Source organism: Phalaenopsis equestris, unplaced genomic scaffold (assembly GCF_001263595.1).
Source record: "Phalaenopsis equestris unplaced genomic scaffold, ASM126359v1 Scaffold001333, whole genome shotgun sequence".
Lineage (NCBI taxonomy): Eukaryota > Viridiplantae > Streptophyta > Magnoliopsida > Asparagales > Orchidaceae > Phalaenopsis > Phalaenopsis equestris.
This window is the reverse complement of record NW_018165772.1, coordinates 145,505-163,207: the sequence shown is the minus strand read 5'-3', so window position 1 is coordinate 163,207 and position 17,703 is coordinate 145,505. Positions and strand designations below refer to the sequence as shown.

Below are 17,703 nucleotides of genomic sequence, written 5' to 3'. Positions count from 1 at the left end.
TTGTTGAAGCCATATATATATATATATTAAAAGGAATATTCAGAGCTTTCAATTATCACTAATGAGCCTAAAAATTTGAATATCATATTCTTAAGGCCAACTATGCTAGAGAGGATTTGAACTTCCGACCTAAGAGGTCTTATATCGTGAATGCCAACTAACAGTTTAGAATATGTGGCTAAGGCCCAAATGCTGATTTCCCATACGCTAAGTCTTATGATGAGAGCCCGTGTCATGTGTCTAAATATTTGAGAACCCAACGACACTAGGGACCTAACCCATGATCTTAGGGGACTTATTATGAACCCCGCCAACCAATAGGCCGCAGCTTGCGACACACACACACACACACACACACTGATATATATATAATTGTTGGAGGCTATTATAGAAGCCTTTAGTCACCCTCATGTGTTTAACTATTCGATGATCGCCCTCCCTATCAAAAAACGGACGAGAAAGAAATTCAAACTCGTGACCTGAGGAGGCTAACGACCTTCAAAAAGTCTGCTCCACCAACAGGCCATGACCCACGACACAAATATATATATTCAATTTTTGCTAAATAATTTCACCTTCTAGAACGAAAAGATTATCATGTTTATATGTTTGGTTGAAAATATTAAATGCATGGCATTCAAAAGACTTTTTGTAATTTGATAAAGATCATCTATAATTTATACAATTTCTATCATAAAATGTAAAATAAAAAATAAAGTTAAATTAAATCATTATATCATAAATTCCATTAGTTTCCTACTTGAATTCTTTTTTTCTTAGTGAATTTTCATAAATAACATACGTGCCATCATACATGTTCATTGAAGTATGAAGATAATTCAAATTTCCATATTAATAAATATGATTAGTGTATAGGAAATTCGCATATGTAATTATGCTTTTACATACCTATAATTTAGGGCCCGCTTGGGGCAACTTATAAGTGCGGCGGCATTTTTAAAAACATCGTCTAATCATTTGGTTTGCGTGTTTTTGAAAATGCTGTCTATCGCGTTTATGTTTTTTACACTAGACTCAGGTCGCGGGTCGACTATTGCGATCTATTTGCACATGTAATATTTGATGTTTATCTTGAAACGCAAAAGTTGCCCCAAACAGACCCTTAAATATTTGCATTTTTATAAAGCATTTTAATCTTTAAATTATATTAAAAAAAATTAAAGTCATACCATTCAATTCCTATCTATTTGCACATGTAATCCATAATTTTTTAATTTTTTACATGTATCTCATTTCATCTAAGCTTTAAAAATTATATTTTATTTATTAAAATAATAAAATTTTGATATTTTTATGTGATAAGAAGTAGTTGGGTCGTATAAATGTAAAAAATAAAATGTAAGGGTTAGATATGTAAATATATTAATTAAATTAAAATAAATATATTTTTTAAAGGGAGCGAATGGAGAGAAGCGTATTTCTTTCGGCGTGCGGTATAAATGTAAATCGGCTCTTCGGAGTTCAAGAACAACAGAATATCGGGAAGGAAAGCAGAGGGAAAAAGAGAGGATAGAAAAACGAGAATTGGATTCTCGTTAAGGGAAGAGGAGAGAGAGAGAGAGAGGGAGATGGACGGGGTGGCGAGCGAGGTGGCTGCACCAGCGGCGGCGAAGACGAAGGCCCTGAACTGTATCAGTCTGTCGGATCCTGATATCCACAAGTCTGTTTCACTCCTCAAACAGGTTCGCCTCTTCAAACTTCCTTTTTCCAACATTGATGAGCCTTTCGATTTGATGTCGAAGTTGAATCTCAAATTTTCTCTCCTTTTTACAAGGTTTTCTTTAATTCTGTTTTTTTTTTTTTTTTTGCCAGTGTTTTACTTGTTTAGAATTAGAACTAGGTTTTGCTGTCATATTGTTAATCAATTTTGTTAGATTGTGGTTAGTTAGATGTTCTTTCAGCTCAAAATAACAATTACTTTGTTAGATGTTCATTACTATATGGTGTTGCTGGCTGTGCGGTAGCTGCCATGTGTGTATAATTGGCCAATAGTTTAGGTTGAACTCGCCTTTCCTGATTTCGTTTCTCTCTTACTGAGTTACTGACTCTATTTCAATGTCGACGGGTTTCCATTTATATTTGAAGTTTTCATTATTTTGTATTAGGAATTGTTGAAGCCATCTTAAATTGATCAGAGTTTTGGTAATAAATGCGTGCATTATTTTTTGGTTTCTGAGGAGGGGTTAAAAGTTCTAGCAATTAAGTCTATTATTCTACAGCGGAAAACCTTTATAGTTAGTCGGAATGAATATGCTATTACTTTTGAATCTTTTGATTTCTGCTTTGTGCTTGAATGAGCTGTAATCTGTTTGATGTTGTAACTGCTAATCTCTGCTGTTTTTGGTTGCTGTTTCAGGCTTGTCTGGATTGTGGATTCTTCTATGTAGTTGATCATGGAATTAGCTTGGAATTCATGGATGAAGTTTTCTTTCAGAGTAAGAGATTTTTTAATCTGCCTTTGGCTGAGAAGATGATGCTACTTCGGAATGAAAAGCATAGAGGTTATACGCCTGCTTTAGACGAGCTTTTGGATCCTGAAAATCAAGTGCATGGTAGGTTTCCATGGTTTATGTATCCTGAATCTTCACCTCTATATATGATGTGTTGAGAAAATTAGGGCGAAGAAAAACAGTAATCGACACAATTCCAGAAGAACACAGAGATTTAACGAGGTTCGGCAAAGATGCCTACATCCTCGGGAGCAGAGCGGCGATTTCTTTCACTATTTAGAAAAGTGTTACAAAATAGAATATTCAGCTCTCTCAAAGACCTAGGATTACAAACAGGTCTATTTATAATCCTAGAGTAAGCCCTACAGTACAATATGTAATTCCCAAATTACCCCTGTACCGTATAGCGGGGCGTTGACCCAACACCCCCAACCCACATAACGTAACTTCCCGATTTGGACAGATTCTTCCACTTCGCTCCGCTCTGCTCCGTTTCGTTCCAGCGTCTGTCTCTATATGGTATATGAGTCATACCATAACAAATCTCCACCTTGGCGAATATCCAGCCCCTTAGGAGAAAAGCTACCTGGGAGTTACACTTGCACCCATGTGGGTTGAGCCACCATGCTTCTGCTGCGCCCTCGCTGATCTCAACCCACTAAATTCCAAGAGACACATCTCTTCAATTCCAAGAGACATCTCTTCATTCCAAAAGACTCCAAATTCTGGTATTATGAGTCATACCTAACAATTCTCCACCTTGGCGAATATTCAGCCCTTTAGGAGAAAATCTACACCTTGGGAATATTCAATCTCTTCAATCTCTTAGGAGAAAAATCTCCACCTTGCGAATACCCAGCCCCTTAGGAGAAAAATATCATGGAGTTTCTTATGCACAAATGTGGGTTGAAGCACTTTTCTTGTTTGCGCCAGCATCTCGGCTAAACTGCTGTCTCGTGAGCGAAACCTTTCGCGAAATACCTCTGCGAAATCACTGTTCAAGATATTCTATCAGACCCAACCGAGACAGTGCAGTTGGAGTTCAGAGAGGAAGAGTTTTGATGAGGTGAAGTGGATTATATTAAATTCGTTTTTAAAATTTATTTTATTTAATTTAAATTTTTTTTTTTAAGTAAGAATGTCTGCATGGTTATGTGCATGTAGGGCTAGGGGTTGTTTTTGATCTTGTGTGCATGTTTTTTGGTTAGATGCTGTCGAGAGAAGAGTTGTATGTGATGCATAATTATAAATATGGTGGCTAATTATATTATATCTTTTTAGGACAGAAAATGTTCTTTAAGAAAATAAATTATCTTTAATTGTTTTATATTGAGATTTGTGTTCTTCTGCATGAATATGTCATTATAAAGGTTAGTTTTGAACTAAGATTTTTTTTTTTTTTTAAAGGAAATTTTTTTTTTAATAACTTTCCTTTCCAATTTCTCCAAAGCACCAGCCTCCTTTCCGCCAAATATAGGGAATATTCTTGCGGAGCCGAATATTCCTTGATTCCTGTCTAGCAAAGGATATTCCCTTCCTTCTGCAACGCCGAAACCTTCCTTCTTCGCACGCCGAAATTTCCGCAGTCTTCTTCCGCGATCCTCTGGAGCGCCTTCTCTGTCGAAGCCAAAATTTCGGCGATCCTCTGGCCTTTGGTTCCTTTTCTGCCTCCCGCAAGCCTCCGCTGAAAGCCTGTCGCTGAAAGCTTCTGCCTGTCGCAAAGCAGCGATCCTTCGCTCCTTCCTGCGACGGACAACTCCCCAGCAGCCTTCCGCACCGAAGCCTTCGGTACCGCGAACCGCCTCTGACCCTCGCGAACCTTCCTTTTTCTGGCCGCGAATCTCTGGATTGGAACCACTGAACCCGCGCAAAACCTTCGCCGAAGACTTAGCCTTCGAACTCCTTTGCCAACCAAACTCGTTTTCTTGCTTCCTGCGCCGCCGCAGTTTTCTTCCTTGCCCTCAAACCTTAGCTCTGATACCACTTGTTGAGAAAATTAGGGCGAAGAAAAATAGGAATCGACACAAATCCAGAAGAACACATAGATTTAACGAGGTTCGGCAAAGATGCCTACGTCATCGGGAGCAGAGTTGCGACCTCCTTTTCAATATTTAGAAAAGAATACAGAATACAAAATTCAACTCTCTGAAAGACCTAGGATTACAAACAGGTCTATTTATAATCCTAGAGTAAGCCCTACAGTACAATATGTAATTTCCAAATTACCCCTGTACCGTATAGCGGGGCGTTGACCCAACACCCCCAACCCACATAATGTAACTTCCCGATTTGGACAGATTCTTCCGCTTCGCTCCGCTCTGCTCCGCTTCGTTACAGCGTCTGTTTCTATATGGTATATGAACCATACCATAACATGATGGATGTTAGTTTTGCTTCATGCTGAATGTTTAGTTATCAAATTATTCTGGTTCTTCTCCAAATTTACTAGTTTTTATGTGCTTTACAAAAATTCACCAAGGGTTTGTTTTATTGCCCAATTAGTAGGTTATTGCATTTTCAAATTTTTTGATGTTTGGTTTTAAGCAGAATTGTTATTTTGACCCCCAATTAATGAACTAAGGTAAAATGACACTTTTGTAATGTGGTACCGCTCACCAACCACATCTCACCTACCGTTCACCTATCGCTCACCTACCTCTCACCTACCACTCTCTTGCTTATAAATAGAGAGGGTGGGAGGCTTAGGAGAGCAAGAGAAGAGATCTTAAGCTACCATAAAAGAGGAGAGAATAGCTATAGAGTTAGAGAGGAGGAGAGCATCTTGAGGCCTTGTATCAAGGTGTCGCTTGAGAGGGAGGCCATAGAAGGAAGATGAGGGCTCATCTCTATGTATAAGCTATGTATTCTCCATTTCTTTTACCTTAGTGAAATATTTGATTGATTCCCTCCAGTGGACGTAGATCCAGTTGGATCGAACCACGTAAACGATCTGTGTTTGCTTGTATTCTTTTTTCGTCTCATTTCTATGTCAGGAAGTACATATCTCACAACAAGAATAAATATATTAATGGAAATTTACATACACACCACTGTTTACATCTATTTACAAACCTATTCATGAAAAGATATATTTCACTTTAAAAGGTATTTGTGGTATTTTTATGTGATGTTAATGATTTGAGTGGTTTACATGTAAATATCGAAGTTTAGATGTTAGATATATAAATATATGAGAATTGTGCGGTATGTATGGAAATGCCCCTATATATGAAATTTTGGGAGATTTGGATTACTTCTAAACCTCTATTTGCATATTGAAAAACACTCAAATCATGTGATTTATAAATCTAGTGTTGTGCCTGCTCATGATTCATGTTCTTTGAACGCGGCCTGTTCATGATTCTTTATCTTTATCTTAATATCAGTAATGGAGAACAACCTGCAGTCTTGGCCTCTGGTCACATCAAAAAGTAAAAAGATGAGCAAAATGAGGAGGAGATATTACTTAGCAGCCTTCGTTTAACTCTAAACAAAATCTTCTATGAATTCTTTTGCTGATGATCCATCCCAAGAGCTTAACAACGTTGAACTTCTCGTCACCACTTCTCTGATATTTGAGAACAAATCCCATTGTTGATATCTTAAGAACCTGAGAGGTCGAAACTTTCTTTTAACCTGTGAGCTTGCTAGTCTCTTGCACTACTAATATTAATAACTGTAATTTTCATGAATTTTAAATCAACTTTTATCATATTTGTATTCACCCAGATAATCCTTGTATTTATAAAAATCATGCATTCAATTTCCATGCAATTCTAAAACACATCTTTTGAAACATCAATCCAAACATCGCTTCTATGTGGAGATTTCCTCCTCTCTAAATAGCCATATGGTTGTAATTCTTGCAATGAATGTTTACTAAAAGAATATTTAACGATGAGAAAGCAGTTTTGGATATAGAACAAACTGGTCGAAGGACCAGCTCACGGTTGGCTTGGTCAGACTAGACGGTCCATTCTGGTTCTTATAACTATGCAAAAAAGCTCACCAGGAAAAATGTCATTCATACTACACAGTATTTATTTATCTTCGTCATTTGGTCATTGTTTCCTATGCTTTGAGATTCCCTTAATTATTAGTAATCCTTTATAAAAGCACGAAAAGCTCACACGTTGTCAATTTAGAGTTCAAAATAACCTTCAAAATAAAACACGGATGTCAAGAGAGATATTAGATGGTTTTGAAATGTTGGAATCAGGTTTATTCACGTTTAATTACATCTGAACAGCACTCTCAATACTAACATGCCAAAACAAAATTTCATGTCTATGTTTCAAACTTCTTAATAAGGAAGAATGAGGAGCAATTAGCGGTATAACTGAGCCAAACCAACTCTTGAGCTGGTTCGGGCTCCACTAGATAAGAGGCTCGATGAGGTAATAAGGCGTGCCTCAAGCCAACCCTAACTTGTTAGCTCGGAGCCAACATGTTTAAAAAATAATTAATATAAAATATACTCAAAATATATTAATTCAAGGCTATATCTTAAAAAAATTAAAAATATTTAAAAAATAGTTTGTGTTTTATATCAAGTGATTTATTATTATTTATCTTTTTATTGCTCATTATATTTTCATTTTATTATAACACTAAACACTAGCTTGAATTAATAATATTTCCATCTTTCATAATTAACAAGCTAGTTCGTGACCATACTCGAACTCTTAGAATTAAGCTCGAGCTCGAGTTTAAACTTGATTAATTAATCAAGCTCAAGCTCAAATTGAGGGTAGCTCGAGCTTGACTGACTAGTTTACACTCCAAGGAGCATACACTTGAGAGGGTGTTATGTAGGTAAAATTATTTGGAGATGGTTGTGAATGTATGGGAAGCTCCTTGCCTAAATACATTGAAGATCAAATATTGAAAGCTGCCACAATTTATTGTTATTAATCTATATGCTACCTATTGGTAATGATGATTAGTGAAAATTTTCATTTTGTGTTTGTGGTTTTAATGAGCTAAAGTGTGTATAAATGAAATGCTTTTGGATTTGTTTCTAGGTGATTACAAAGAAGGATATTACATTGGCGTTGAAGTACCTCAAGATGATCCTCAAGCCGAAAAGCCCTTTTTTGGCCCAAATCAGTGGCCTTCAAATGGTAAACTATCAGAGTGTGTTCTCTAAGCTGTCATTTTGATGTTAATTTTCAGAATGGAGATGAAGTTCTCACATCGAGCTTATGAACCCTAATTTTAAAACTTTAACAGTAGGCATCAAGATTTTAAATCCACCTGAATCAGTAAATTTACTACAATGTGCTGCAGAGAATTTGAGCATAGTTTCACCTTTTCTCATTTTATTTGTGATGATCATTATTATCTTTGATGTTAATTGTCATTTCAATGATCTTTACATACATAGGACACAATTCTTATGTTCTTACATATCTCACACTAAAGTTTTATATTTACATACATGGCACTCAAAAATTTAATATCACATAAAAAATAGCCTTCTTAGTTCTTATCACGTTGTAAATGTGAAATACAACTTTTTACGCAAAGGTATGAAAGTTTAGGTGTGAGATATGTATATACATAGAGTTGTGTGCTATGTGTAAATTTCCTTATGTTAAAATACGGGCTCCTATTTTGGTGTTTTTTCTTGTACTTTTTATTTGTTATGAACTTATGCTGAACTTTTCTGATTCTACTTTGTTCCCTGTTCTGTATTCTCCAGTTATTTTGCCAGGGTGGAGGCGGGTTATGGAGCAGTACCACAAAGAGGCCTTGTGAGTAATCATTTGTGCCTTTTAATGTGATATTTTATTTAATCATCAAGTAAACATTAAATTTTGTCCTCAATCTCATACAAATTTTCTAAAGAAAATTTTCAAGTATTATATTCTCAATTTAATTGAAATGAGGCATTTAAATGGCACAATTGTGACATGCTAGTAGGCATTTCAAATTTTCTAGAAGCTAAGATTTATTAATTGAATGATAGAGATTTTCGTTGTATGCATTAGGGTCAATATTTTTTTTGTTTTTTCTTATGTGGTGGATAGAGATTAGGGATATTGGTGTTCTAAGTTCCCTAAAAATCTCAGCATTCCTATTCTAATTCAGTTTTCCTAATTGTCTAACTTTAAGTTTGCGGCAATTTCATGTGTGTATGCTGTGTATTTACAGAAATATGAAAAAGTTTGCATCAAAGTATCATAATTTTATATCAAGATAAATAGATAATATATAAAATGTAGCCAAGACTAATGGCTATAAACTAGAATTCATCTAAATAAAAATAAAAAAGAACATGATTGTCTTCTTAAAAGATTTAAATGTCCTGTAATTTTAAGCTCATGTTTTCTACATATTTTTTTTTTTGCCTTCTTATTGTCATTCAAAATGTATTTGTGTATCTTGATACAATCGCTGCTTAAAAATAGCATCTATAGGCTTTTTTTATGCTTTTTTTGGATCACTTTTATTTTTTATTTTTTTGTTTTTTCATTTGCTTTTATTTTAAAAACATATTTGTTTAGTACAAATTTTTTATTTTTTTGTTTTTTCATGTTTTTATTTTTTATTTTCAAAAATAAATTAGCTTGTTGTTAAAAAAGAGTCAAATATATCTAAAAGTTGTTTTGAGTGTTTTGAAAAACAACTAAACATGTTATAGCATACTAGACATTTTATTTCAAGTAAAAACATAAAAAAAAAACAAAACTAGATAATCAAAATCAAAAGTGGTCCCAAGCAGCCCTTGAGTGTTTCTATTTATAGGGATGCCACTCAAGTCCTAAATAGCACAAAAAAAAAAAAAAGAAATTTAGTTTGTATTCTCAATTATTTTTTCATTTCCTAATTATTTGATTGTCTTGCATGCAAATAAATTAATTCTCTTGTTTTCTTTAAAAACTTTGATGTTATTCTTGTAAATTAAGAAATTAAGTTGCACACACAATTCTCTCTTTAAAGTTGGGGAATTTCACCTCTAATACACATATCTTGCATTTTTACAAAATTAATGCCCATGTGTTTTTTTTTTTAATTATAATACATTGAGATAATATTTTTCAAATTCTTACAGGAGAGTATCTCGGTCAATTGCTAAGATCATAGCTCTTGCACTCGACTTAGATGTAGATTTCTTTGATAAACCCGAAATGCTTGGTGATCCCATTGCAACATTAAGGCTTCTTCACTATGAAGGAGGTATGTACTTCCCAGGCCAGGTTTGTGTATTCTGATTTATGGCATGATGGATTTATTATTCTCTATGAATTCAGGTAAAGCTTCTAATCCTTCAAAGGGGATATATGGATGTGGATCTCATACTGATTATGGTTTAATTACTCTCTTAGCTACGGATGATGTAGTTGGCCTTCAGGTAAGTGGGGAGGTAATCAGCACAAAGTATCCCTTTTGCATCTCAAATTTTCGTTGGTGGTATCTATACGTAATACGTGGTTTTGCTCTCTTCCTAGATATGCAAGGATAAGGATGTGCGGCCTCAGACATGGGAATATGTGGCTCCTCTAAAAGGGTTTGTTTCTTTCTTAGTTTCTAAACTAGAAAATTCCTTACTTCATTCTGCAAGTGGGTTCTTGAGATTGCCACAGAATATTAACTGAAAAGGGGTTAGTGTAAAAATAGTCCCCTGATTATTTACATCCGGCCATTTAGTCCCAGAGTTGCCAAATTAATCCTTATACTCTTTTATTATGGGCTGAAGTAGTACCCATAGAACCATTTTAGGCCTCATTAAAAGAGTCTGGAGATTGAATTGACATTTTTATAAACTTAGGGATTAAAAATTACATCTAAAAAAAGCCAGGGACTATTTTAATACTTTTTCCTACCTAAACTATTCGATATTTGAAGTTTAGACTGTGAACTTTGGTTTTAAATTGGCCTTAAATTGCTACTCACCTTGAACTTGAAGCATACCTATTATGGGGATTAAGATGGAGTTTAGAATCTTACTGCCTACTCATGCTGAAGATGGCCTATGGATATTTCGTAATTTACATCATGTTCATTAATTTTTAAGGAATTTTGTGCTTACATTTTAAAAAGTCAACTAATTTGATTTTACTATGGCCATTCCTTTTTGAACCTTTTTATTAATGTATATATTCTTTTGTCGGGCGATAAATAATATAGAGTTATAATTTAGACATTTTTATTCCTGCAGTTAATACTATGAAGGGGCATTTAGATACAGACCTCCCAATTCCTATGTATTTACATATCTAATACCTAAGTTTTACTTTTTATATTTATACAACATAAATCTTTCATATCACATAAAAAATATCACTATTTTGACTTTTAAAATTTGAAATACACCTTTTTATTCACATGTAAGATGGCATGCATGTAAAAAATTAAATTTTAGGAGTTAGATATGTAAATACATAAGAATTGAGCGGTACTTGTGTCAAGCTTCCTACTAGGAAAACATGTTTACTTCACCATTATTATGAAAACAATGTTATCTAATCGCTGTGTATTGACTCAAGTTTTATGTCTTATTCAGAGGTTTCATTGTCAACCTTGGTGATATGCTTGAGCGGTGGAGTAATGGTGTTTTTAGGTATTGCTCTTCCTGTCTAATGGATTTCTTCATCTTCGAAAGCTTCTCTCTTAATGTACTAAACATATTCTTTTGGCGTGCTTGAGTATCCAAATAAGCTTCTTTTTTTAGGTTCTTAATGTGTGTGTACACACACATATGTATATATAAACATTATATATTTGTGTGCGCGTGATTAATAAGGTTTTTATGGATGTTATGCTATGTGAATCGCCAAATTCTAAGCCCGCCCTGTCAATGAAATTTTTTTTTTCAATTTAGTGAAATCTTCTCCTCTGCCTGTAATTTTGTCCATCCAGAATTTTTGAATCTTGATGTTTCTTTATTTATGTTTGAGTTTTGGCTCTTCTCAAATATTCTAACAAGCCATTTCTTATATTATCTCAACAGTATGAAACAATATTTATGCAATACAAGATCAAAAGTTATCACAATTTAAAACTTGCACTTTGAAATTTCTTATAGCTCGTTAGGTAAAATGCAAGTAGAGTTTGCTAAAATATCAGATGAGGATTTTTTATGAAGCAGCATATATAGCATCCTTGAAGATAACATTTTTATTGTTGTATGTGTTATACACTACAATATAACGATTTATATTTCAGGATTACATTAGCATTAATAGCATTGCTGCTTTCATGTTTTGTTTTTGGAAGATTTATAAGCATACCACTCAATTCTTATGTATTTACATATCTAACACCTAAACTTCAATTTTTCACATATACCACATTACCTATGCATGAAAAGGTGTATTACACTTTTTGAAAGCTAAAATAGTGGTATTTTTATGTGATGTGAAAGATTTGTGTTGTATAAATGTAAAAATCAAAATTTAGGCATTAGATATGTAAAGACATTAGAATTGGGGTGTATGCTTAACTCGCAATTGTAGATTTAGTTTAATGTTATGTTGGGGCGTTGATTGAGCTATTTCATTGTATGTTTTTCACAAGTTTTTGCCTTACTGCAGGTCCACACTGCACCGAGTACTCAGTGATGGACGAGAACGTTATTCTGTAAGCCCCATCATTTTATTATTTTTCTGTTCGAAAGAAAATAATTATTTTTGTAGCATCTTATGTGGTATTTTAGTATTTTTATGGTTATTATATTAATTTTTTCATTGAATGATGCCCAATTTGGTTTAATCTTCTATGAGTGATGTGAGATGGTTAAAGGTCTAGGATTTCTATTGTAAAAGTAAGATGATATTCAAGATGAAAATATAAAAATTCACAATCCATGAGTTATTAATCCATAATTTTGCCAAAAATTTGTTGCTTTTAATGTAAGGACTACGGATACATTTAGTTCATTCTAAAAGATAATTTAATAATTATCCAAAATCTATAATTATATGAGAAAATAGTAGCAAATTATAAAGTTCAGCAACCAATTAAGCTCATATAAAAATTTGGGTCATAAACTCTAGGGGCATTTACATGCAGCCCACATAATTCATATTTATTTACATATCCAACACCTAAATTTTTACATTTACATTTATGACACTCAAAATTTTAACATCACATCAAAAACACCACCATTATTAACTTTTTAAATGTGAAACACACATTTTTCATGTATACATTTATGACACCTAAGTATTGTAACTTAAGTGTAAATATCAAACTTATAAGTGTTAGATATGTAAATACATACGAGTTGTGTGGTATGTATGTAAATTTCCCTAAACCCTAACAAGAGGTGTAGTAGATCGTACTTTACGGAAATAGAAATAGTACTGAGTGGTAATTAACACTTTGCATTGTAGTATTGATTTTGGACTCCAAAGAGTGCTATTTAGAATACAATGAGCTAAGTTGTAACCATAAAATGATGAGTTAGTTCTAAGAAACCATTCAAAATACTTGATAACATACCTTGTTGGTGTAATTTTACACTAAAGTAAATTAAGAAAATAAAAGTTATAACTCTATACGCATGAATTGCATTTCCAATGAATATAGATTTTCAGATTTGCATCAATGAGGCATAATCCTCTTCCTAGCTTCCTTTTCCATAAAGCTTTGTCACACTATGTACAATTAGACTATAATTTTTGGGGCATCCACATACATACCACCCAATTCCTATGTATTTACATATCAAAAACCTAAATGTTACTTTTATATTTATACCACCCAAAATTTTCATATCAGATCAAAAATACCATCATGTTTAACTTTTAAAATTGAAATAAAGGTCGTACATATGTAAAAATTTGAGGTTTAGGTGTTAGATATGTAAATACATAGAAATGGAATGGTATGTATGTAAATCTTCCTAATTTTTTTTAAGTTTTATATGTTAATCTAATGTTTTTTAAGCTGCTTCTTATCGTTAAAAAACATCAATACTAATTTTTTACACCTTGTTTGGTGAAAGATATATTTTTTTAAATAAGGTTTACCTATCATGAATGTGTATGTTCTTGCCAAGTATATTTCAGTGATTTTTTTTTTTTTGGTCCTTTTTCTGGAGCAGATTGCATATTTTGTGGAGCCAAGCCATGAGTGTCTTGTGGAGTGTTTGCCATCTTGTACTTCTGAGACTAACCCACCCAAGTAAGCTTCTTATGCCAAAATATCAAGTCAGGCTGAGAATTTTGTATGTTAATTTTTTGCTTTTAATGGTGTGATTGCTTAATACAGTTCTGTTTGATTCAATAAAATGCTATATAATGTAATCTCATCAACTTTTTCATGATTAGATAGCTTTGGCATTTATACGTTGTTATACTTCTTATAGATCTCATCACACTAAATTTTGAATGTGATTACTTGCCTTTTATTTAATGGGGCATTTACATACTCAGCACTCAATTCTTATGGATTTACGTTTCTCACACCCAAACTTCCATTTTTACACACAAAGCATTCAATTCTTTCGCGTCACATAAAAAATAGCACTAATTATCACATTTTAATAGTCAAATTCATCTTTTCACGTAGAAGGTGTTATCCGTGTAAATATGAAACTTTAGTTGCGAGATACGTAAATCCATAAGAATTGTGTGCTATGTATGTAGATTTCCCTTATTTAACTTATCATTTAAAGATGGGTAGTTTTACATGCATGCATGCCACACAATTCTTATATGTGTATATATATTTAACACCTAAATTTTGATATTTGGGTATGTGATACTTAGTGTTGTAAGTTTGTAAGTACTTCAAAATATATACATGATTTCATTATGAAAAAGCTGTAAATTAATATCCAACATAAGCTAACACAATGAATCAGACAACCTCTAAATGGCATACGTTTGTGAATCGATCATCTTTTCTTTCTTTCTTTTTTTTTCTTCTAAATGTATTAACCTAAACAGCCCCTTATTTTCTGCCGATGACATAATATCAATGGCAGGTGTGTAAGTAAATCAAATTAAAAAAAAAAAAGGATAATTACATGTATAACACTCGAAACTTTATTATTTACAAAATTAACCCCTATGTCATTTGTTTGACTTACTAGACCTTTGTATTTAGCCGTGCCACTATCAAATCATTGAGAATTTGATAAAAATGAAAAATATGTGTTGGGATTTTATTATGAATTTTAATATTTGAGTGAATTTTTGAAAAAGTGATGAAAGAGAGTGTTAGTTTTGTATATAATTGCTCCCTTAAAAAAAGTTTTTTTATTTTTTTTATTTTTTTTATTTTCTCTTTCTCTCAATGTATTAATAAAAAAAGTTTTTTTTTTTTATTTTTTTTTTTTTTATTTTCTCTTTCTCTCAATGTATTAACACTCATAACCATCGCAGGTACCCTCCTGTAACATGTGCAGCATATTTGAGCCAGAGATACAAAGCTACACATCTTGACCTGAGCTCATATCAAACAACAGAAGAAAAGGTATTTACATTTTTGGGGCAATTTACATGCATACCACCCAATTCTTGTGTATTTACATATCTAACACCTTTACCATCCCAAATCTTTCATATCACATAAAACATATCACTACAACTTTTAAAAATAAAACACATCTTTTCATGATATGTATGTAAATCTTCCTTATTTGTTCTCTCTCTCTCTCTCTCTCTCTCTCTCTCTCTCTTCTGTACAGGCTAAATAACCATACTTAACTGCAACTGACATAAGGAGGACCTGCACCTGCTAAAACATTGAAGCAAATTCAGATTTTTCAGCCCTTTAATTAACAATAATAATCTAGTTCTAAATGTCAATTGTCATTTCAGCCATATTGTGTTGTTGCAGCATATTGTGCGTGTATATATATGTATTAAAAATGCCTGTGGATTTTATATTTGGCATGCATATCGAGGTGGATTTGTTCATCTAACGTGCTGGTATTTTGTTTTTATTTTTTCGGAAATAAATATATTGATTTATTGATAGTAATTTTGCTTAAATACTTAATTTATCTGCTCGTATTATATGTTTATTTCTTGTTTTTTAATGCAATGATGGCATGAACAATGTTCTTTTTTGTATGTGAACTGGCATTATCATTCAAATTTAAATTTAATTGAGCTGAACTGGAATAATAATTAGGTCTATATTTAATTGAAATGTTTATGGATATATGTGCTTATTTGTGTTTAATTCACAAATGTCAATGGTCTGACAATACCTAGGGGAGTTTGTAAAGAGAAGAGAAAGTTGAGAAGTTGACTTGACGGTTGATCGAGAGAAGCCGAAAAGAGATCCCAACTTGAAGATGACTTCTCTTATTTATAAGTTTGGGGGTTGTCATGCCCAAAGAATGTTACATAAGTTGCTACACATGGAGAGAATGTGGATAGTTTGAAATGCAATATTGCGTCTCTTGGAGTAACTAATAACATCGCGTTATCGAAAGTAATGGAGTTGTTGTTCTATGTGCATGAAATATGTCTATGTCTATTTATGAATCATTTGACATCTATATCATATCTTTCTTTCATTGGCATTTAATTGATCGACCTCTTCGCATATTAAAATAATTTAATATTATCTCTTCTCAGCTCGATAGAGGGGGGAGAAGTCATTCGAAGTCATATAAATAGAGATTCTTCTACCATTTAAAGGAAATCTTCTTTGCCTTCTTCTTCCATTCTGCTAGGGGATTTAAGGAGAGGATGTATGGGGCATTTATTTGTTTTCTTCTATCACTTTCTTCACAGATCTTTTCTAAGTTTTATGCGCCCACAGACAATAAGGGACTCAACATTTTAATAGGATTTAACATTTTTATATTTATTCGTTTACATTTCTTGTTAGCGTTGGAGCCTGATAGGAGATTTCGCCTCCACCTACTCCTGCGCACATGCGAAGCGAAGTCGCAAATCGGCGTGATCCCGCTCCCACCTCCCTGTTTTGATCGCGAAAGGTCGCGACCACGACCTTACGGTTTCGTGAATACGAAGCGAAACATCCCTTATGTACACAACCGCATATCTTTTAGAAGCAAGAAATTGGATCTTACACGAAGGATTTGACAAGGAACTAGTCTACCGGATTTTGCTTTGTAAAGAATGACCGAGTATTTTGTGAAAGTCGAATAAACTATAAGAAGCTTCCTATTCCTCTTCATATCATAATCGATAAGGTGCTATGTATGCTTAGTTTCTAGGACATCAGAGATTTGCACTTTGAAATACAAAATATCAATGAAAGTAGAACAACGGATAAATTCAACAGAATTCAATGTGCCAAATAAGAGATAAAATACTTGCGCTTTTGCACATATCCTATAATACACCATCCATAATAATGCACATATAATTGAAATCATACCTACCATTCAAGTCCTAGTAAAACTGAAAAAGAATTAAGAATATGGCATAGAGGACCCTCTACAAATAAACAGACAAGCAACTAAATTTACATAGGGATGATAACTAGGTTGCATCATTCACAACTCCTGCGATTAATATAACTCAGCCACATTTACTACATATATATATAAATAGGATCTGCAAACTTTAAAAGCTAATGGAAACCGCAATCAAAATAAACTTAATTAGCAAATTCAAGGCACAAAAATTTATACAATATTAAGGTGCTATATTTAAACTTAATTAGCAAATTCAAGGCACAAAAATAACAACTTCATGGATGGCTTCTCCTTGGTGCAACACATCTTCCTTGCTGGCGGCTTATCTCTTGCCTCCACCACGTTCCTTGGCACCCCAACTCTTTGGGATTTTTTTTTTCTCCTTCATTGTTATGAAATTGTTATGAAGGATAGCCAAGTCGTCCCCCTTGTCCTGTGAAATGTTGTCCTTGAGCTGGATTAGCTGGATTGCCGATAGCGTTTTGGATTCTTGCTTGCTTAACCTTATTATCGATATTGAGCAAGCTAGACTCCCTTCCGTGATACACAGGCTATTGGCAAATGACATTGGGAATGCTCTTGCTTGCTCTAAGAAGTTCATTCCCAGGACAACTTTGTAATCATCCAAAGGAATGACAGAGAAATCAAGATTACCTGACCATGCTCCAATGCTGGTCTTGACTCCTTTAGCCAATCCGTCGATCGACATCTCTGCTGAGTTGATGACTTTGATAGAGCCCCCTCCTTTAGTCATCCACAACCCCAATCTCTTTGCTTCCTCGCTGGAGATGAAGTTGTGGGAAGCCCCCGTATCTACCATTGCCCTGGTAGTCTTCCCTCATATTGTCATCTCCACAAAGAGTAACCCCTTCC

The 17,703-nt window shown here is 33.6% G+C and overlaps 1 protein-coding gene across 1 annotated transcript; it reads left to right on the top strand.

The window, feature by feature from the left end:
- Positions 1 to 1,499: 1,499 nt before the first annotated feature.
- Positions 1,500 to 15,413, top strand: LOC110034029 (2-oxoglutarate-Fe(II) type oxidoreductase-like). Its single transcript, XM_020738261.1, has 12 exons — positions 1,500 to 1,703; positions 2,378 to 2,573; positions 7,496 to 7,594; positions 8,176 to 8,227; positions 9,529 to 9,653; positions 9,728 to 9,828; positions 9,926 to 9,984; positions 10,981 to 11,037; positions 12,011 to 12,056; positions 13,528 to 13,607; positions 14,813 to 14,903; positions 15,118 to 15,413. The coding sequence occupies exons 1-12, from the start codon at positions 1,590 to 1,592 to the stop codon at positions 15,124 to 15,126; spliced, it is 1,029 nt and encodes a 342-aa protein (XP_020593920.1). The 5' UTR covers positions 1,500 to 1,589; the 3' UTR covers positions 15,127 to 15,413.
- The last annotated feature ends 2,290 nt before the right edge of the window (positions 15,414 to 17,703 follow it).